We start from the raw sequence: 23,168 nt of genomic DNA on the forward strand, positions 1-23,168 counted from the left end.
AAAATGGAGACCGGTACACACTAGGCTACACGGTATACTCCAGGTCATGAAGCTCAATTATTAGGCCACAGTCTGGGAACTGCTTGTCAACAATAGTGACCTCCTGTCATCACACCAGAGCACTGTGTGCAGGGTGCACTCCAATTACAATGACGCCAGCCTGCTGGACACATATACTTTTCTAATATAGAAGGGATGACATTTATGCACTATTAACAGCATATTAGTTATTTTGCTATTATTATATACTAAGAAATATAGACATTCATTTTCAGTTACTGTAACAAATGCATTACTCTGTTAATCCAGAACGTTCAGAGCACTCATTAACTGTCAATCATAAATGTGGAATACCAAATGGTAATATATTCAATAGTACAGTAATATACGTGACTGACCATGAGGAAGACCCAGGCAGGTATTAGCATAATGACTGCAGCTGCACTGGTGTAGAACTGCAGTTCTGGAGGGCTAAACAGGACACAGGAACAAGTATTTTATTCAGTACAGACACCGGTAAACACTTCACATACTATAATCTACCGTCAACAGTTCAACATTAAATTCCTCAACTCCTCAAATTCTTGACACATCTGTTAACAATACACTGTGATTGTGTTTTTTTGTATTCCCAGGATACACAGGAATTATTATCCAGTACAGGATATAAAACTGGGCCTAATACATTCATTTAGTTCTGTATATTACAAACTAGGAAGAACTAAAAACAACTTACCTGAATTTGTAGGTGTCTCCACTTAGTAGCTTCTTTGAAAAAACATTCTGTAAACTGATAGAGGGAATATGAAGAGAACCATGAGAATGTGTGGTGGTGTCACATTGCCCTGAAAAGACAAAGCTGTGAAATGTGAGAAATGTCATAAATACAGGTACTATTGTGTTACTGTGTGTGAGTACCAGTCCATGATGTTGGTGGAGAGGGCTGCAGAGAAGCCCAGCATATTAAAACTGATCTCTGTTGCAGTGCAGAGGGCCAGGCCAGCCATGACAGGAAATAGGGACAGGTTCACCCACATCCCTACAGTAGTGTGCGCGCACACACACACACACACACACACACACACACACACACACACACACACACACACACACACACACACACGTCAGCTATCTGCACAAGATCTAGCCCTAAAGTTTTGGGAGAGTGACACATTTTTTGTTGTTTTGGCTCTGTACTCCAGCACCTTGGATTTGAAATGATACGATGGCTATGGAGGTTAAAGCGCAGACTGTCTGATTTAATTTGATGGTATTTTCATCCAGATCAGGTGAACCGTTCAGAAATCACAGCACTTTTTGTACATTTTAGGGGACCAAAGATATTGGGACAAATTCACTTAAAACAGATTATTTTGTGCCCAATAGAAATTAATGGTAAATATTGTATTGTGTCATTTTGGAGTCACTTTTATTGTAAATAAGGATAGAATATGTTTCTAAACACTTCTACATTAATGTGGATGCTACCATGATTACGGATAATCCTGAATGAATCGTGAATAAATACGAGTGAGAAAGTTAGATGCACAAATATCTTACCCCCCAAAAAATGCTAACCTCCCCTGTTATTGTAATTTTGAGAGGTTAGCATGTCTTGGCGGTATGATGTTTGTGCGTCTAACTTTCTCACCAATTATTCACGATTCATTCAGGATTATCCGTCATCATGGTAACATCCACATTAATGTAGCAGTGTTTAGAAACATATTCTATCCTTATTTACAATAAAAGTGACTCCAAAATGACACAATACAATATTTACCATTAATTTCTATTGGGCACAAAATAATCTGAAACACAACCGAAAGACACAGCAAATGCCTCCAACAAATTTGTAGAGTTACAAGCTTGATGTAGTCATTGCCTGCTATGAATATGGGACCAAATACTTACTTTTTACCTAGGCTTAAGTGAATTTGTCCCAATACTTTTGGTGCCCTAAAATGGGGGGGAATACAGTGTGCATGTGCTTTACCTGTGTATTCCCCTAGGATCAGCCTAGACATGATGACAGTGAAGATGGGCGCGGAGCTCTTCACCGTCTCAGCAAAGGAGACGGCCACATTCTTCAGGCTCACCAGTCCCAGCACCACACTAGTGAACCTGCAGAACAGGATAGGTTAGTAGCATTCAGACCAGAAGACAATCCCACACCACAACCACTCCTAACCTATGCTACACAGACTATCCCTTTTCCAGATTGTCAAACTGTTTACCTGTAATGATAGATGAGCTGAGATTGAGTTGCAGCATCGCACTTCCCTAAAATGTAACTGTTTAGAGGCCATTTAAAAAAGGCCCACATCAGAGGAAGTTGAAGCACCTATTTCGAGTAATTCCTGTCCTAGAGCGGAAATTGTCGTTTAGGTTCCACATCAAAGACTGATGCTGGTAGCAGAGAAATAACAAATAGGGCACTAACAGACAGCTGTCAGTGTAACTAGCTAGCATGCTAAGCTAACAGTCAGCTAATGAAAGTTATAGTATGTGAGCACCATTTCAGTTAAGACAGGCATACTGTAAAGGAGTCAGCATGCTTCCTAGCCGAAACAGTTCAGTAGCGTTTGTGCATATATTATGACAATGTTTTTGTTCATTTGGATTGTGTTTTTTTTTTTTAATTTTCGGTTGCCCAGGAACACAATATTTTTATGGAGGCAAGCTGAAGTTCGGAGCCAAAGTCTACGCCCCATCGTCTGTGAGTGGCCAAAAGTAGGGATTCTTCAATAGTCTTTATTCAACGAGAGAGGAGTTGTTTTGATGGACATTTTTTCATTGAAAATACTGCACCAAATATTAAAATTGATGACAGATTTCTTGAGTCATATTAGATAAAGTGACTATTTTGAGGAAGTCTATACTGGCTACGGCACTCAAAATGGACAAACTACTATTGCTTCTTTTTTCTTGTTTTTCCAAACAAAGGGAGTATGCAGCACACTTGTTTGGTCCGGCAAGCCGAACTGATGCATGCTGGAGCCTTAGGTGAAAATAATTACTTCAGGAAAAGACTGCCATTCTACCTATCAAGAGATGAGTCTCAGCTAAACTGCGCCTATACGAGCCGTTTACGATTGTCTGACTCTTGCCGTTTGATAATTCCAGTGAAACAGTGCCGGACATGATATACAGTGCATTCGAAAAGTATTCAGACCGAATGACTTTTTCCACATTTTGTTACTTGGTCTTGGGCTGTTTTTTCATCACTGCACAGCTTTTTGGTCTCTCCAGAGATGTTCGATCGGGTTCAAGTACGAGCTCTGACTGGGCCACTCAAGGACATTCAGAGACTTGTCCTGAAGCCACTCCTGCGTTGTCCTGGCTGTATGCTTAGGGTCATTGTCCTGTTGGAAGGTGAACTTTCGTCCCAGTCTGAGGTCCTGAGCGCTCTGGAGCAGGTTTTCATCAAGGATCTCTCTGTACTTTGCTCCGTTCATCTTTCCCTCGATCCTGACTAATCTTCCAGTCCCTGCCGCTGAAAAACATGCCCACAGCATGATGCTGCCACCACCATGCTTCACCGTAGGGATGGTGCCAGGTTTCCTCCAGACGTGACGCTTGGCATTCAGGCCAAATCTTGGTTTCATCAGACCAGAGAATATTGTTTCTTATGGTCAGAGTCTTATAGGTGCCTTTTGGCAAACTCCAAGCGGGTTGTCATGTGCCTTTTATTGAGGAGTGGCTTCCGTCTGGCCACTCTACCTTATAGGCCTGACTGTCTTATGATTTATATTATCTTGTTTGATATTGTATATGATAAATTAAGGATGATTACCAGATTGTTGTCCTACTGGAAGGTTCTCCCATCTCCACAGCAGAACTCTGGAGCTCTGACAGAGTGACCATCGGATTCTTGGTCACCACCCCGACCAAGGCCTTTCTCCCGCAATTGCTAAGCTTGGCCGGGTCGACCAGCTCTAGGAAGAGACTTGGTGGTTCCAAACTTCTTTCATTTAAGAATGGAGGCCACTGTGTTCTTGGGGACCTTCAATGCTGCAGAAATGTTTTGGTACCCTTCTCCAGATCTGTGCCTCGACAATCCTGTCTCTGAGCTCTAGGGACAATTCCTTCAACCTCATGGCTTGGTTTTTGCTCGGACATGCACTGTCAACTGTAGGACCATATATAGACAGGTGTGTGCCTTTCCAAATCATGTCCAATCAATAGATTTTACCACAGGTGGACGCCAATCAAGTTATAGAAACATCCCAAGGACGATCAATGGAAACAGGATGCACCTGAGCACAATTTCAAGTCTCATAGCAAAGGGTCTGAATACTTACAGTACCAGTCAAAAGTTAGTACACACCTACTCGTTCAAGCGTTTTTCTTTTTTAAAATAATTTTTTACATTGTAGAATAATAGTGAAGACATCAAAATTGGCATTCTCTCAACCAGCTTCATGAGGTAGTCACCTGGAATGCATTTCAAATAACAGGTGTGCCTTGTTAAAAGTTCATTTGTGGAATTTCTTTCCTTCTTAATGCGTTTCAGCCAATCAGTTGTGTTGTGACAAGGTAGGGGTGGTATACAGAAGATGGTCTTTTACCAAATAGGGCTAAGTCCATATTATGTCAAGAACAGCTCAAATAAGCAAAGAGAAACGACAGTCCATCATTACTTTAAGACAAGGTCAGTCAATACAGAAAACGTCAAGAACTTGGTTCAAAGTTTCTTCAAGTGCAGTTGCAAAAACCATCAAGCACTATGATGAAACTGGCTCTCATGAGGGCCGCCACAGGAAATGAAGACCCAGAGTTACCTCTGCTGCAGCGGATAAGTTAGAGTTACCAGCCTTAGAAATTGTAGCCCAAATAAATGCTTCACAGAGTTCAAGTAACAGACATCTCAACATTAACTGTTCAGAGGAGACTGCGCAAATCAGGCCTTCATGGTCGAATTACAGAAAAGAAACCACTACTAAAGGACACCAATGATAAGAAGAGACTTGCTCGGGCCAAGAAACACGAGCAATGGATATTAGACTGGTGGAAATCTGTCCTTTGGTCTGATGAGTCCAAATTTTAGATTTCTGGTTCCAACCACCGTGTCTTTGTGAGACGCTGAGTTGGTGAACGGATGATCTCTGCATGTGTAGTTCCCACCGTAAAGCAATAAGGAGGAGGTGCAATGGTGTGTGGGTGCTTTGCTCATGACACTGTCAGCTATTTTTTTTTTAACCTCTTACATCTAGACGTTCCGCTAGCGGAACACCTGCTCCAATATCCAATGATGGGCGTGGCGCGAAATACAAATTCCTCAAAAATACAAAAACTTCCATTTTTCAAATATATGACTATTTTACAGCATTTTAAAGACAAGACGCTCCTTTATCTAACCACACTGTCCGATTTCAAAATGGCTTTACAGCGAAAGCAAAACAGTAGATTATGTCAGCAGAGTACCCAGCCAGAAATAATCAGACACCCATTTTTCAAGCTAGCATATAATGTCACAAAAAACAAAACCACAGCTAAATGCAGCACTAACCTTTGATGATCTTCATCAGATGACACGCCTAGGACATTATGTTATACAATACATGCATGTTTTGTTCAATCAAGTTCATATTTATATCAAAAAACAGCTTTTTACATTAGCATGTGATGTTCAGAACTAGCATTCCCACCGAACACTTCCGGTGAATTTACTAAATTACTCACGATAAACGTTCACAAAAAACATAATTACTTTAAGAATTATAGATACAGAACTCCTTTATGCAATCGAGGTGTCCGATTTTAAAATAGCTTTTCGGTGAAAGCACATTTTGCAATATTCTGAGTAGATAGCTCGCCATCACAGGCTAGCTATTTTGACACCCACCAAGTTTGACCCTCACCAAACTCAGATTTACTATAAGAAAAATTGGATTACCTTTGTTGTTCTTCGTCAGAATGCACTCCCAGGACTTCTACTTCAATAACAAATGTTGGTTTGGTTCAAAATAATCCATAGTTATATCCAAATAGCGGCGTTTTGTTCGTGCGTTCAAGACACTATCCAAGGGTGACGAAGGGTCACGCGCACGACGCATTTCGTGACAATTTTTTTTTAAATATTCCATTACCGTACTTCGAAGCATGTCAACCGCTGTTTAAAATAAAATTTTATGCCATTTTTCTCGTAAAAAAGCAATAATATTCCGACCGGGAGTGGTGGTTTTCGTTCACAGACGAAAGAATAAAAACATGGAGTGGACTCGTGCACGAGCCTGAGGTTCATAGTACTGTGACCGGCCACTATCCAAACGCGCTACTGTTTTTCAGCCAGAGCCTGCAAAGCCACGATTCAGCATTTTGCCGCCTTCTGAGAGCCCATGGGAGCCGTAGGAAGTGTCATGTAACAGCAGAGATCCCCTGTATTGGATAGAGATAATCAAGAAGGCCAAGAAATGGTCAGACAGGGTACTTCCTGTACAGAATCTTCTCAGGTTTTGGCCTGCCAAATGAGTTCTGTTATACTCACAGACACCATTCAAACAGTTTTAGAAACTTTGGAGTGTTTTCTATCCAAAGCTAATAATTATATGCATATTCTAGTTTCTGGGCAGGAGTAATAATCAGATAAAATCGGGTACGTTTTTTATCCGGCCGTGAAAATACTGCCCCCTAGCCATAACAGGTTAACTTTTATTTAACTAGGCAAGTCCGTTAAGAACAAATTCTTATATACAACGACGACCTACCGGGGAACAGTGGGTTAACTGCTTTGTTCTGGGGCAGAACGACAGATTTTTACCTTGTCAGCTTGGGGATTCGTGCCAGCAACCCTTTGGTTACTGACCCAAAGCTCTAACCACTAGGTTACCTGCCTAGATAGATGTAGAATTCAAGGCATACTTAACCAGCATGGCTACCGCAGCATTCTGCAGCAATATGCCATCCCATCGGGTTTGCGCTTAGTGGGACTATCATATGTTTTTCAACAGGACAATGACCCAACACACCTCCAGGCTGTGTAAGGGTTATTTGACCAAGAAGGAGAGTGATGGAGTGCTGCATCAGATGACCTGGCCTCCACAATCACCCGACCTCAACCCAATTGAGATGGTTTGGGATGAGTTGGACCACAGAGTGAAGGAAAAGCAGCCAACAAATGCTCAGCATATGTGGGAACTCCTTCAAGACTGGTGGAAAAGCATTCCAGGTGAAGCTGGTTGAGAGAACACCAAGAGTGTGCAAAGCTGTCATCAAGGAAAAGGGGGGCTACTTTGAAGAATCTAAAATATATTTTGATTTGTTTAACACTTTTTTGGTTACTACATGATTCCATTTGTGTTATTTCATAGTTGATATCGTCGCTATTATTCTACAATGTCTAAAATAGTAAAAATAAAGAAAACCCCTTGAATGAGTAGATGTGTCCAAACGTTTGACTGGTAATATATATACTATGGAATATATATATATTATATATATATATATATATATATATATATTATTTTATTCAACACACACACACACACACACACACACACACACACACACACACACACACACTGCTCAAAAAAAATAAAGGGAACACTTAAACAACACAATGTAACTCCAAGTCAATCACACTTCTGTGAAATCAAACTGTCCACTTAGGAAGCAACACTGATTGACAATAAATTTCACATGCTGTTGTGCAAATGGAATAGACAACAGGTGGAAATTATAGGCAATTAGCAAGACACCCCCAATAAAGGAGTGGTTCTGCAGGTGGTGACCACAGACAACTTCTCAGTTCCTATGCTTCCTGGCTGATGTTTTGGTCACTTTTGAATGCTGGCGGTGCTTTCACTCTAGTGGTAGCATGAGACGGAGTCTACAACCAACACAAGTGGCTCAGGTAGTGCAGCTCATCCAGGATGGCACATCAATGCGAGCTGTGGCAAGAAGGTTTGCTGTGTCTGTCAGCGTAGTGTCCAGAGCATGGAGGCGCTACCAGGAAACAGGCCAGTACATCAGGAGACGTGGAGGAGGCCGTAGGAGGGCAACAACCCAGCAGCAGAACCGCTACCTCCGCCTTTGTGCAAGGAGGAGCTGGAGGAGCACTGCCAGAGCCCTGCAAAATGACCTTCAGCAGGCCACAAATGTGCATGTATCTGCTCAAACGGTCAGAAACAGACTCCATGACGGTGGTATGAGGGCCCGACGTCCACAGGTGGGGGTTGTGCTTACAGCCCAACACCGTGCAGGACGTTTGGCATTTGCCAGAGAACACCAAGATTGGCAAATTCGCCACTGGCGCCCTGTGCTCTTCACAGAGGAAAGCAGGTTCACACTGAGCACATGTGACAGACGTGACAGAGTCTGGAGACGCCGTGGAGAACGTTCTGCTGCCTGCAACATCCTCCAGCATGACCGGTTTGGTGGTGGGTCAGTCATGGTGTGGGGTGGCATTTCTTTGGGGGGCCGCACAGCCCTCCATGTGCTCGCCAGAGGTAGCCTGGCTGCCATTAGGTACCGAGATGAGATCCTCAGACCCCTTGTGAGACCATATGCTGGTGCGGTTGGCCCTGGGTTCCTCCTAATGCAAGACAATGCTAGACCTCATGTGGCTGGAGTGTGTCAGCAGTTCCTGCAAGAGGAAGGCATTGATGCTATGGACTGGCCCGCCCGTTCCCCAGACCTGAATCCAATTGAGCACATCTGGGACATCATGTCTCGCTCCATCCACCAACGCCACGTTGCACCACAGACTGTCCAGGAGTTGGCGGATGCTTTAGTCCAGGTCTGGGAGGAGATCCCTCAGGAGACCATCTGCCACCTCATCAGGAGCATGCCCAGGCGTTGTAGGGAGGTCATACAGGCACGTGGAGGCCACACACACTACTGAGCCTCATTTTGACTTGTTTTAAGGACATTACATCAAAGTTGTATCAGCCTGTAGTGTGGTTTTCCACTTTAATTTTGAGTGTGACACCAAATCCAGACCTCCATGGGTTGATAAATTGGATTTCCATTGATTATTTTTGTGTGATTTGGTTGTCAGCACATTCAACTATGTAAAGAAAAAAGTATTTAATAAGATTATTTCATTCATTCAGATCTAGGATGTGTTATTTTAGTGTTCCCTTAATTTTTTGGAGCAGTATACACACACACACACACACACACACACACACACACACACACACACACACACACACACACACACACACACACACACACACACACACACACACACACACACACACACACACACACACACACACACACGTGGCCAAAAGTTTTGAGAATGACACAAATATAAATTTTCACAAAGTTTGCTGCTTCAGTGTCTTTAGACATATTTGTCAGATGTTACTATGGAATACTGAAGTATAATTACAAGCATTTAATAAGTGTCAATGGCTTTTATTGACAATTACATGACGTTGATGCAAATAGTCAATATTTGCAGTGTTGACCCTTCTTTTTCAAGATCTCTGCAATCCGCCCTGGCATGCTGTCAATTAACTTCTGGGCCACATCCTGACTGATGGCAGCCCATTCTTGCATAATCAATGCTTGGAGTTTGTCAGAATTTGTGGGTTTTTGTTTGTCCACCCGCCTCTTGAGGATTGACCACAAGTTCTCAATGGGATTAAGGTCTCGGGGGTTTCCTGGCCATGGACCCAAAATATCCATGTTTTGTTCCCCGAGCCACTTTTGCCTTATGGCAAGGTGCTCCATCATGCTGGAAAAGGCATTGTTCGTCACCAAACTGTTCCTGGATGGTTGGGAGAAGTTGCTCTCTGAGGATGTGTTGGTACCATTTTTTATTAATGGCTGTTCTTAGGCAAAATGGTGAGTGAGCCCACTCCCTTGGCTGAGAAGCAACCCCACACATGAATGGTCTCAGGATGCTTTACTGTTGGCATGACACAGGACTGATGGTAGCACTCACCTTGTCTTCTCCGGACAAGCTTTTTTCCAGATGCCCCAAACAATCGGAAAGGGGATTCATCAGAGAAAATGACTTTACCCCAGTCCTCAGCAGTCCAATCCCTGTACCCGTTTCAGAATATGTTTGTCCTTGATGTTTTTCCTGGAGAAAAGCGGCTTCTTTGCTGCCCTTCATGACACCAGGCCATCCTCTAAAAGTCTTCGCCTCACTGTGCGTGCAGATGCACTCACACCTGCCTGCTGACATTCCTGAGCAAGCTCTGTACTGGTGGTGCCCCCGATCCCGCAGCTGAATCAACTTTAGGAGACGGTCCTGGAGCTTGCTGGACTTTCTTGGGTGCCCGGAAGCCTTCTTCACAACAATTGAACCGCTCTCGTTGAAGTTCTTGATGATCTGATAAACGGTTGATTTAGTTGCAATCTTACTGGCAGCAATATCCTTGCCTGTGAAGCGCTTTTTGTGCAAAGCAATGATGACGGCACATGTTTCCTTGCAGGTAACCATGGTTGACAGAGGAAGAACAATGATTTCAAGCACCACCCTCCTTTTGAAGCTTCCAGTCTGTTATTCGAACTCAATCAGCGTGACAGAGTGATCTCCAGCCTTGTCCTCGTCAACACTCACACCTGTGTTAACGAGAGATTCACTGACATTATGTCATCTGGTCCTTTTGTGGCAGGGCTGAAATGCAGTGGAAATGTTTTTGGGGGATTCAGTTCATTTGCATGGCAAAGAGGGACTTTGCAATTAATTGCAATTCATCTGATCACTCTTCATAACATTCTGGAGTATATGCTAATAATAATTATAATAATAATTTGAGCAGCAGCAGCTGAAAAATGAGCTCCTACAAATATTGAAATTTACATGGTTTTTAGAGTGAAGTACATCGGAAAAAAGCAAAAGAAAACTGCAAGACTGAATAGGAGAAAAAACAAGCAACAAACAAAGAAGATAGGCTTTTGAAAAATAACTATTTTTCATAAAATTGTAGTAATCTTAGCTAGCTGAATTGTTTACCAGTTGCTAAGCAGTTGCTAGGGACTCTTTTGGAAGAAGCTAGCTAGCTAACGAAGAACAACAAAGAATATCTAGTTTACAGAAGAAAAGAAAGAGAAAATCAGGACAGAAGAAAAAGGATATCAAAGTGAAACAGTTCTCTAAAGACACAAGAGACAATAATACAAGAAACAACACTAGCTTGTCAACTATGTGTCTGTCTATCCCTGTTCTCTCCCCTCTGCACAGGCCATACAAACGCTTCACACCGCGTGGCCGCTGCCACTCTAACCTGGTGGTCCCAGCGCGCACGACCCACGTGGAGTTCCAGGTCTCCGGCAGCCTCTGGAACTGCCGGTCTGCAGCCAACAAGGCTGAGTTCATCTCAGCCTATGCTACCCTCCAGTCCCTAGACTTCCTGGCGCTGACGGAAACATGGATTACCACAGATAACACTGCTACTCCTACTGCTCTCTCTTCGTCTGCCCACGTGTTCTCGCATACCCCTAGAGCATCGAGCCAGCGGGGTGGTGGCACTGGAATCCTCATCTCTCCCAAGTGGACATTCTCTCTTTCTCCCCTGACCCATCTGTCTATCTCCTCATTTGAATTCCATGCTGTCACAGTTACCAGCCCTTTCAAGCTTGACATCCTTATCATTTATCGCCATCCAGGTTCCCTTGGAGAGTTCATCAATGAGCTTGACGCCTTGATAAGTTCCTTTCCTGAGGATGGCTCACCTCTCACAGTTCTGGGTGACTTTAACCTCCCCACGTCTACCTTCGACTCATTCCTCTCTGCCTCCTTCTTTCCACTCCTCTCCTCTTTTGACCTCACCCTCTCACCTTCCCCCCCTACTCACAAGGCAGGCAATACGCTTGACCTCATCTTTACTAGATGCTGTTCTTCCACTAATCTCATTGCAACTCCCCTCCAAATCTCCGACCACTACCTTGTATCCTTTTCCCTCTTGCTCTCATCCAACACTTCTCACTCTGCCCCTACTCGGATGGTATTGCGCCGTCCCAACCTTCGCTCTCTCTCTCCCGCTACTCTCTCCTCTTCCATCCTATCATCTCTTCCCTCTGCTCAAACCTTCTCCAACCTATCTCCTGATTCTGCCTCCTCAACCCTCCTCTCCTCCCTCTCTGCATCCTTTGATTTTCTCTGTCCCCTATCCTCCAGGCCGGCTCGGTCCTCCCCTCCTGCTCCGTGGCTCGACGACTCACTACGAGCTCACAGAACAGGGCTCCGGGCAGCCGAGCGGAAATGGAGGAAATCTCGCCTCCCTGCGGACCTGGCATCCTTTCACTCCCTCCTCTCTACATTCTCCTCTTCTGTCTCTGCTGCTAAAGCCACTTTCTACCACTCTAAATTCCAAGCATCTGCCTCTAACCCTAGGAAGCTCTTTGCTACCTTCTCCTCCCTCCTGAATCCTCCTCCCCTCCCCCCCCTCCTCCCTCTCTGCGGATGACTTCGTCAACCATTTTGAAAAGAAGGTTGACGATATCCGATCCTCGTTTGCTAAGTCAAACGACACCGCTGGTCCTGCTCACACTGCCCTACCCTGTGCTTTGACCTCTTTCTCCCCTCTCTCTCCAGATGAAATCTCGCGTTTTGTGACGGCCGGCCGCCCAACAACCTGCCCACTTGACCCTATCCCCTCCTCTCTTCTCCAGACCATTTCCGGAGACCTTCTCCCCTACCTCACCTCGCTCATCAACTCATCCTTGACCGCTGGCTACGTCCCTTCTGTCTTCAAGAGAGCGAGAGTTGCACCCCTTCTGAAAAAACCTACACTCGATCCCTCCGATGTCAACAACTACAGACCAGTATCCCTTCTTTCTTTTCTCTCCAAAACTCTTGAACGTGCCGTCCTTGGCCAGCTCTCCTGCTATCTCTCTCAGAATGACCTTCTTGATCCTAATCAGTCAGGTTTCAAGACTGGGCATTCAACTGAGACTGCTCTTCTCTGTGTCACGGAGGCTCTCCGCACTGCTAAAGATAACTCTCTCTCCTCTGCTCTCATCCTTCTAGACCTATCTGCTGCCTTTGATACTGTGAAACATCAGATCCTCCTCTCCACCCTCTCCGAGTTGGGCATCTCCGGCGCGGCCCACGCTTGGATTGCGTCCTACCTGACAGGTCGCTCCTACCAGGTGGCGTGGCGAGAATCTGTCTCCGCACCATGCGCTCTCACCACTGGTGTCCCCCAGGGCTCTGTTCTAGGCCCTCTCCTATTCTCGCTATACACCAAGTCACTTGGCTCTGTCATATCCTCACATGGTCTCTCCTATCATTGCTATGCAGACGACACACAATTAATCTTCTCCTTTCCCCCTTCTGATAACCAGGCAGCGAATCGCATCTCTGCATGTCTGTCAGACATATCAGTGTGGATGACGGATCACCACCTCAAGCTGAACCTCGGCAAGACGGAGCTGCTCTTCCTCCCGGGGAAGGACTGCCCGTTCCATGATCTCGCCATCACGGTTGACAACTCCCTTGTGTCCTCCTCCCAGAGTGCTAAGAACCTTGGCGTGATCCTGGACAACACCCTGTCGTTCTCCACTAACATCAAGGCGGTGACCCGATCCTGTAGGTTCATGCTCTACAACATTCGCAGAGTACGACCCTGCCTCACACAGGAAGCGGTGCAGGTCCTAATCCAGGCACTTGTCATCTCCCGTCTAGATTACTGCAACTCGCTGTTGGCTGGGCTCCCTGCCTGTGCCATTAAACCCCTACAACTCATCCAGAACGCCGCAGCCCGTCTGGTGTTCAACCTTCCCAAGTTCTCTCACGTCACCCCGCTCCTCCGCTCTCTCCACTGGCTTCCAGTTGAAGCTCGCATCCGCTACAAGACCATGATGATTGCCTACGGAGCTGTGAAGGGAACAGCACCTCCATACCTTCAGGCTCTGATCAGGCCCTACACCCAAACAAGGGCACTGCGTTCATCCACCTCTGGCCTGCTGGCCCCCCTACCTCTGAGGAAGCACAGTTCCCGCTCAGCCCAGTCAAAACTGTTCGCTGCTCTGGCACCCCAATGGTGGAACAAGCTCCCTCACGACGCCAGGACAGCGGAGTCAATCACCACCTTCCGGAGACACCTGAAACCCCACCTCTTTAAGGAATACCTAGGATAGGATAAAGTAATCCTTCTAACCCCCCCCCTCCTTAAAAGATTTAGATGCACTATTGTAAAGTGGTTGTTCCACTGGATATCATAAGGTGAATGCACCAATTTGTAAGTCGCTCTGGATAAGAGCATCTGCTAAATGACTTAAATGTAATGTAAATGTATGCAAATTGCCATCATACAAACTGAGGCAGCAGACTTTGTGAAAATTAATATTTGTGTCATTCTCAAAACTTTTGGCCATGACTGTGTGTGTGTGTATATATATATATATATATAACCACCTTGATAGTAAAAACAAGTCCGAATTGCTATTAAACTTTGAATTGTCGCTGGGTGTCCGATCAGCGAGGAAGAAGCAAAGCGAGATATATATATATATATATATATTTTTTTTTAATATATTTTTTTCAGTTCCTCCTGCAGATATGGAACACTGCCTGGTGGTCTATATGCTGGTGGTCTAGGTGCTACCTTGTTCTGTACCTGCCGTCTCAACCATCTCTCTTCCAGACCTGCTGTCTCGACCTCAGTGTTACTTGACTATGAAAAACAGACATTTACTCCTGAGGTGTTGAACGGTTGTCTCTATAACCACTGTGGTTATTATTTGAGCCTACTAGTCATCGATGAACATTTGAACATCTTGAGGAATGATCTGGCTTTAAATGGCTATGTACTCTTATAATCTCCACCTGGCACAGCCAGAAGAGATCTGGCCACCCTTCGGAGCCTGGTTCTTCTAGGTTTCTTCCTAGATTTTTGCCTTTCTAGGGAGATTTTCCTAGCCACTGTGCTTCTGCATTGCTTGGTGTTTTAGGCTGGGTATCTGTATATTACTTTGTGACAACTGTTGGTAACATTGTAACAGAGTGATGCTGAGACTCAGCACTTTAGAATGTATGTCAAACAAAAGTTTGTTACCGTCATTCTGTTTTGATTTTCTTGATTGATTGACAACATAAACATTGATAAATTAACATTAGCCATGATGGAAATAAAGACTAGTCATGTAAGTATTAGTCATCCAACTTAACAAAAGGAAACAAACCAACCAAATAACTTCAACTATGCAGCTGAAAGTAGAGTGATAACAGTGCAGACCCACCTCATGAGCCCCACAAACAGCATGATCATGAGGAAGTTGGAGGGGTACTCAGTCCTGGACTTGTGCTGGTATAGGCAGCAAGGCACATACATCTTCACAAAGCCTATGATGGTGGTGGAGATCATTTGAACAGCGCCTACAAATCAATTCAAACCAATAAACCATTGGACAACAACATGTACGAATTGAGTCCTCTACCCCTGAGGTCCATAGTACCCTGAATAAAATAAACCAATTAATGAGTCAAACCATCTACAGTGAGGGAAAAAAGTATTTGATCCCCTGCTGATTTTGTACGTATGCCCACTGACAAAGAAATAATCAGTCTATAATTTTAATGGAAGGTCTATTTGAAAAGTGAGAGACAGAATAACAACAAAAAAATCCAGAAAAACGCATGTCAAAAATGTTATAAAATGATTTGCATTTTAATGAGGGAAATAAGTATTTGACCCCTCTGCAAAACATGACTTAGTACTTGGTGGCAAAACCCTTGTTGGCAATCACAGAGGTCAGACGTTTCTTGTAGTTGGCCACCAGGTTTGCACACATCTCAGGAGGGATTTTGTCCCACTCCTCTTTGCAGATCTTCTCCAAGTCATTAAGGTTTCGAGGCTGACGTTTGGCAACTCAAACCTTCAGCTCCCTCCACAGATTTTCTATGGGATTAAGGTCTGGAGACTGGCTAGGCCACTCCAGGACCTTAATGTGCTTCTTCTTGAGCCACTCCTTTGTTGCCTTGGCCGTGTGTTTTGGGTCATTGTCATGTTGGAATACCCATCCACGACCCAGTTTCAATACCCTGGCTGAGGGAAGGAGGTTCTTATCCAAGATTTGACGGTACATGGCCCCGTCCATCGTCCCTTTGATGCGGTGAAGTTGTCCTGTCCCCTTAGCAGAAAAACAACCCCAAAGCATAATGTTTCCACCTCCATGTTTGACGGTGGGGATGGTGCTCTTGGGGTCATAGGCAGCATTCCTCCTCCTCCAAACACGGCGAGTTGAGTTGATGCCAAAGAGCTCCATTTTGGTCTCATCTGACCACAACACTTTCACCCAGTTGTCCTCTGAATCATTCAGATGTTCATTGGCAAACTTCAGACGGGCATGTATATGTGCTTTCTTGAGCAGGGGGACCTTGCGGGCGCTGCAGGATTTCAGTCCTTCACAGCGTAGTGTGTTACCAATTGTTTTCTTGGTGACTATGGTCCCAGCTGCCTTGAGATCATTGACAAGATCCTCCCGTGTAGTTCTGGGCTGATTCCTCACCGTTCTCATGATCATTGCAACTCCACGAGGTGATATCTTGCATGGAGCCCCAGGCCGAGGGAGATTGACAGTTATTTTGTGTTTCTTCCATTTGCGAATAATCGCACCAACTGTTGTCACCTTCTCACCAGGCTGCTTGGCGATGGTCTTGTAGCCCATTCCAGCCTTGTGTAGGTCTACAATCTTGTCCCTGACATCCTTGGAGAGCTCTTTGGTCTTGGCCATGGTGGAGAGTTTGGAATCTGATCGATTGATTGCTTCTGTGGACAGGTGTCTTTTATACAGGTAACAAACTGAGATTAGGAGCACTCCCTTTAAGAGTGTGCTCCTAATCTCAGCCTGTATAAAAGACACCTGGGAGCCAGAAATCTTTCTGATTGAGAGGGGGTCAAATACTTATTTCCCTCATTAACTTCTCTAGGGTAGGGGGCAGTATGTTCACGTCCGGATGAAAGGCGTGCCCGTAGTAAACTGCCTGCTACTCAGGCTCAGAAGGAAGGATATGCATATTATTAGTAGATTTGGATAGAAAACACTTGACGTTTCTAAAACTGTTTGAATGATGTCTGTGAGTATAACAGAACTCATATGGCAGGCAAAAACCTGAGAAAAATCCAACCAGGAAGTGTGGAAATCTGAGGTTTGTAGTTTTTCAAGCGATTGCCTATACAGTGACTTAGGGTTCATTTTGCACTTCCTAAGGCTTCCACTAGATGTCAACAGTCTTTAGAACCTTGTTTCATGCTTCTACTGTTACTGGGGAGAGAATAAGAGCCCATTCAACCAGTGGACTGCCTGAGACCAATGAGTTGTTTCCTGCGTGGTCACGAAGGCGCGCCGTTCCTTCTTTTTCCTCTGTAATGAATACGCTATTGTCCGGTTGGAATATTATCTAATATTTATGATAAAACGACCCTAAGGATTGATTGTAAACATCGTTTGACGTGTTTCTATGAACGGTAATGGAACTTTTTGACTTTTCGTCTATGGTTTTGCGCTCGCGCATTGTGCCTTTGGAATAGTGATCTGAACGCACGAACAAAACGGAGGTATTTGGACATAAATATGGAGTTTATCAAACAAAACGAAAATTTCTTGTGGAAGTGGGAGTCCTGGGAGTGCATTCCGACGAAGATCAGCAAAGGTAAGTGAAGATTTATAATACTATTTCTGAGTTTAGTTGACTCCAGAACTTGGCGGGTAACTGTATAGCTTGCTTTGATGGCTGAGCTCTGTACTCAGAATATTGAACAATGTGCTTTTGCCGTAAAGCTATTTTGAAATCTGACACAGCGGTTGCATTAAGGAGAAGTGTATCTATAATTCTTTCAATAACTGTTGTAAATTCTATCAACGTTTATGATGAATATTTTTGTAAATTGATGTGCTCATTCACCAGAAGTTTTGGAGGCAAAACATTTTCTGAACATCACGCGCCAATGTAAAATGTTTTTTTTTTGTTTTTTTTATAAATATGAACTTTATCGAACAAAACATACATTTATTGTGTAACATTGAGTCCTGGGAGTGTCATCTGATGAAGATCGTCAAAGGTTAATGATTAATTTGAGCTATTTCTGGTTTTTGTGACGCCTCTCCTTGCTTGGAAAATGGCTGTGTGGTTTTTCCTTGTCTCAGCGCTGTCCTAACATAATCTAATGTTATGCTTTCACAGTAAAGCCTTTTTGAAATCAGACAATGTGGTTGGATTAACGAGAAGTGTATCTAAAATGGGATATAATAGTTGTATGTTTGAGAAATTTGAATAATGAGATTTTTGTTGTTTTGAATTTGCCGCCCTGCTATTTCACTGGCTGTTGAATAGTGTGTCCCGCGGGTGGGACGCTAGCATCCCACATACCCCAGAGAGGTTAAAATGCAAATCAATTTATAACATTTTTGACATGCGTTTTTCTGGATTTTTTGTTGTTGTTATTCTGTCTCTCACTGTTCAAATAAACCTACCATTAAAATGATTGACTGATCATTTCTTTGTCAGTGGGCAAACGTAGAAAATCAGCAGGGGATGAAATACTTTTTTCCCCTCACTGTATTGATTGGAGTATTGAACATCTGAAATTGAGTGTGTGTCTGTGTGTGCACATGTTCCTTACCCAGCATGCTGGGCTCCCCCTCCAGCAGAGACAGGATGTACTTGTTGAGGAACAGTGTGCAGAAGCTGAAGAAGTACCACAGGCCCAGGTAGACCAGCGACTTAGAGTTCCACACCCCCGAGTCTGCCTCGATCACAGTGGTCTCTGTGATGGTGATCTTCAGCACGTGTTCCCCCGGCATGCTCTCGCTGCGTGCCAGCACCACACGCTCCTGCCTGCTCCGGAACGGCGAGAGAAACCACCACAGGGAATGTCTTCCAGCCCGACTGTTGGACGCCATGACACACGGTGCCCAAGGATCTACCAACCGAGAACCAGCAGGCACAAACAGAGAGAGGAGGGGCAGGGGACTGATGGAGAGGGCCGGTCAGTCCATTGTCAGTCTGTGTGTCGATCCATTGGCGTGTTCAGCATGCCTGGAGAACTGGTGGTCTATGTAACACAGCTAAAACACAAGGAATGATTGTAGTTGACAGTCTTCTATAGCACAGGGGTTCTCAAACTTTTTGGGTCCGGGACCCCTTTTGTGATAGCGAATTCATCAGGGACCCCCTCATAATCAGAACATAACTAGAGTGGGATAAAAATAGCATACAAGGAGTTTTACTATGTCTTCTGCAGTGCATGGCCGGACAAACCAAGTTCCAGGCCATGGGAAATAAACATTTTAAAGATCCGCCTCTTGGTAACAGAGAACATTTTGTAGTTTTAAAGCACATTTCCTGTAATTCTACACATTTTGAACTTTAAAAAGGTCAAATGCAGCCGTTTCCATTTCAATATAAAATCATTTCTAGGTAACATTTAAGTGCCTTACTGTGATTGTTTTCAATTGAAATGGTAAAAAAGAAACAAATAGATTTTTAGCAAAGGGTAATTTCTTAAGCAATAATTTAGCTAGGAGTGGTCTAAATGTGGAGGGGAAAACTGAAAATGTGCTGTTATTGGCAAAGGTTTGGAATAGGGATACACATTTTAGTAAATGTAGCTGCCAACCCTCATTAACTGGTTAACAAACAGTTAAATTTGTTCCAAATAGTAAAGTGATGTGACCAACTGAAAATACTATGCACACAAACAAGTTGTGTACATTTTTCATTATAGAGCTATTTTGCATACCCTACCATACCATGAGACTCATGTCTTCATCACTGGAAGAGATAAATGGTTATGGTTGACATTTAAAAGCTTACAAACTGGGTTGACAAACTATTTTATAATTTTTTTTTTTTTTACATTTGTCATTTAACATTAACGTGAATTATCTAAAAACGCATAAACTATGTTTTTTCCCTTCATATTTGCATATGTTGTAGCTTAGACCCTATTTTACATCATCTGAGGTTAGGTTGAGACGCAACATGCTCTTAAATACAGTGTTGTTGCAAAAAGAGCCCACAAAAGGGACCACGCACCCTTGGGTGTGGGTGAAGGAGAACAGATAACCACAAAGTCCCACATTCCAGGCCAGATTTACAGTTCTGTTAGTGACTGCGCCTGCCTTTACAAGCCATCATGAGAACAAACTGGTCTTCCTTTCGCCTTTTATGACTGAGTGGCCCTGAGTGTGCAAAGCTGTGTGCAAAGCTGTCATCAAGGCAAAGGGTGGCTACTTTGAAGAATCTAAAATATATTTTGATTTGTTTAACACTTTTTGCGGTACTACATGATTCCATATGTGTTATTACATAGTTTTGATGTCCACTATTATTCTACATTGTAGAAAATAATAAAAATAAAGAAAAGCCCTTGAATGAGTAGGTGTGTCTAAACTTTTGACGGGCACTATATATATATATATATATATATATATATATATATATATATATATATATATATATATATATATCTGCTCAAAAAAATAAAGGGAACACTAAAATAACACATCCTAGATCTGAATGAATGAAATAATCTTATTAAATACTTTTTTCTTTACATAGTTGAATGTGCTGACAACAAAATCACACAAAAAGAATCAATGGAAATCCAATTTATCAACTCATGGAGGTCTGGATTTGGAGTCACACTCAAAATGAAAGTGGAAAACCACACTACAGGCTGATCCAACTTTGATGTAATGTCCTTAAAACAAGTCAAAATGAGGCTCAGTAGTGTGTGTGGCCTCCACGTGCCTGTATGACCTCCCTACAACGCCTGGGCATGCTCCTGATGAGGTGGCGGATGGTCTCCTGAGGGATCTCCTCCCAGACCTGGACTAAAGCATCCGCCAACTCCTGGACAGTCTGTGGTACAATGTGGCGTTGGTGGATGGAGCAAGACATGATGTCCCAGATGTGCTCAATTGGATTCAGGTCTGGGGAACGGGCGTGCCAGTCCATAGCATCAATGCCTTCCTCTTGCAGGAACTGCTGACACACTCCAGCCACATGAGGTCTAGCATTGTCTTGCATTAGGAGGAACCCAGGGCCAACCACACCAGCATATGGTCTCACAAGGGGTCTGAGGATCTCATCTCGGTACCTAATGGCAGTCAGGCTACCTCTAGCGAGCACATGGAGGGCTGTGCGGCCCCCCAAAGAAATGCCACCCCATACCATGACTGACCCACCGCCAAACCGGTCATGCTGGAGGATGTTGCAGGCAGCAGAACGTTCTCCACGGCGTCTCCAGACTGTCACGTCTGTCACATGTGCTCAGTGTGAACCTGCTTTCATCTGTGAAGAGCACAGGGCGCCAGTGGCGAATTTGCCAATCTTGGTGTTCTCTGGCAAATGCCAAACGTCCTGCACGGTGTTGGGCTGTAAGCACAACCCCCACCTGTGGACGTCGGGCCCTCATACCACCCTCATGGAGTCTGTTTCTGACCGTTTGAGCAGACACATGCACATTTGTGGCCTGCTGGAGGTCATTTTGCAGGGCTCTGGCAGTGCTTCTCCTGCTCCTCCTTGCACAAAGGCGGAGGTAGCGGTCCTGCTGCTGGGTTGTTGCCCTCCTACGGCCTCCTCCACGTCTCCTGATGTACTGGCCTGTCTCCTGGTAGCGCCTCCATGTTCTGGACACTACGCTGACAGACACAGCAAACCTTCTTGCCACAGCTCGCATTGATGTGCCATCCTGGATGAGCTGCACTACCTGAGCCACTTGTGTGGGTTGTAGACTCCGTCTCATGCTACCACTAGAGTGAAAGCACCGCCAGCATTCAAAAGTGAAAAACATCAGCCAGGAAGCATAGGAACTGAGAAGTGGTCTGTGCTCCCCACCTGCAGAACCACTCCTTTATTGGGGGTGTCTTGCTAATTGCCTATAATTTCCACCTGTTGTCTATTCCATTTGCACAACAGCATGTGACATTTATTGTCAATCAGTGTTGCTTCCTAAGTGGACAATTTGATTTCACAGAAGTGTGATTGACTTGGAGTTACATTGTGTTGTTTAAGTGTTCCCTTTATTTTTTTGAGCAGTATATATATATATATATATATATATATATATATATATATATATATATATATATATATATATATATATAATTTCAGTCAATAAAAAAAAAACAAGGGCCATTTAAGATTAATTTATTGAAACTGTAATATCAACTGGTTATATTACACTACCTTTAAAATGTTTGGGGTCGCACACAAATTTTCTTGTTTTTGAAAGAAAACCTTCTAGGCAAAGTTCCAAAGAAAAAGCCATATCTCAGACTGGCCAATAAAAATAAAATATTAAGATGGGCAAAAGAACACAGACACTGGACAGAGGAACTCTGCCTAGAAGGCCAGCATCCCAGAGTCGCCTCTTCACTGTTGACGTTGAGACTGGTGTTTTGCGGGTATTATTTAATGAAGCTGCCAGTTGAGGACTTGTGAGGTGTCTGTTTCTCAAACTAGACACTCTAATGTACTTGTCCTCTTGCTCAGTTGTGCACCAGAGCCTCCCACTCTTTCTATTCTGGTTCGAGACAGTTTGCGCTGTTCTGTGAAAGGAGTCGTACACAGCGTTGTACGAGACCTTCAGTTTCTTGTCAATTTCTCGCATGGAATAGCCTTCATTTCTCAGAACAAGAATAGACTGATGAGTTTCAGAAGAAAGTTCTTTGTTTCTGGCCATTTTGAGCCCGTTATCGAACCCACAAATGCTGATGCTCCAGATACTCAACTAGTCTAAAGATTGCCAGTTTTTTTGCTTCTTTAATCAGACAACAGTCATTAGCTGTGCTAACATAATTGCAAAAGGGTTTTCTAATGATCAATTATCCTTTTAGAAATATAAACTTGGATTAGCTAACAACTTGCCATTAGAACACAGGAATGATGGTTGCTGATAATGGGCGTCTGTACGCCTAATGTACATATTTCATTCAAATAAAATCAGTCGTTTCCGGCTACAATAGTCATTTACAACATTAACCTGTCAAGGTGTAGGGGGCAGTATTTTCAAAGCCTTTTTGAAATCAGACAATGTGGCTGGATTAACATGAAGTAAAGCTTTAAAATGGTGTATAATACTTGTATGTTTGAGGAATTTTAATTATGAGATTTGTTGTTTTGAATTTGCGCTCCCTGCACTTTCACTGGCTGTTGTCATATCGATCCCGCTAACGGGATTCAAGCCATAAGAAGATTATGCAATTATTCGAAAACTGCAGCTCATTGTTGGAACACATTTTCCCTACTGTCA

General features: G+C 43.8%; 1 protein-coding gene across 2 annotated transcripts in view; it reads right to left on the reverse strand.

The window, feature by feature from the left end:
- s35e2 (Solute carrier family 35 member E2) overlaps positions 1–23,168 on the reverse strand; it is a 39,363-nt gene that overhangs the window by 4,923 nt on the left and 11,272 nt on the right. For both annotated transcript variants that reach the window (XM_014145623.2, NM_001140243.1), the window contains 6 exon segments: positions 18,531–18,975; positions 15,148–15,283; positions 1,997–2,124; positions 919–1,039; positions 737–790; positions 399–471 (listed from right to left, as the gene is read on the reverse strand). In XM_014145623.2, coding sequence (XP_014001098.1) covers positions 399–471; positions 737–790; positions 919–1,039; positions 1,997–2,124; positions 15,148–15,283; positions 18,531–18,810 — 792 coding nt within the window. In that variant the 5' untranslated portion in view covers positions 18,811–18,975.

The sequence above is a fragment of the Salmo salar genome, chromosome ssa15 (genome assembly GCF_905237065.1).
Source record: "Salmo salar chromosome ssa15, Ssal_v3.1, whole genome shotgun sequence".
Lineage (NCBI taxonomy): Eukaryota > Metazoa > Chordata > Actinopteri > Salmoniformes > Salmonidae > Salmo > Salmo salar.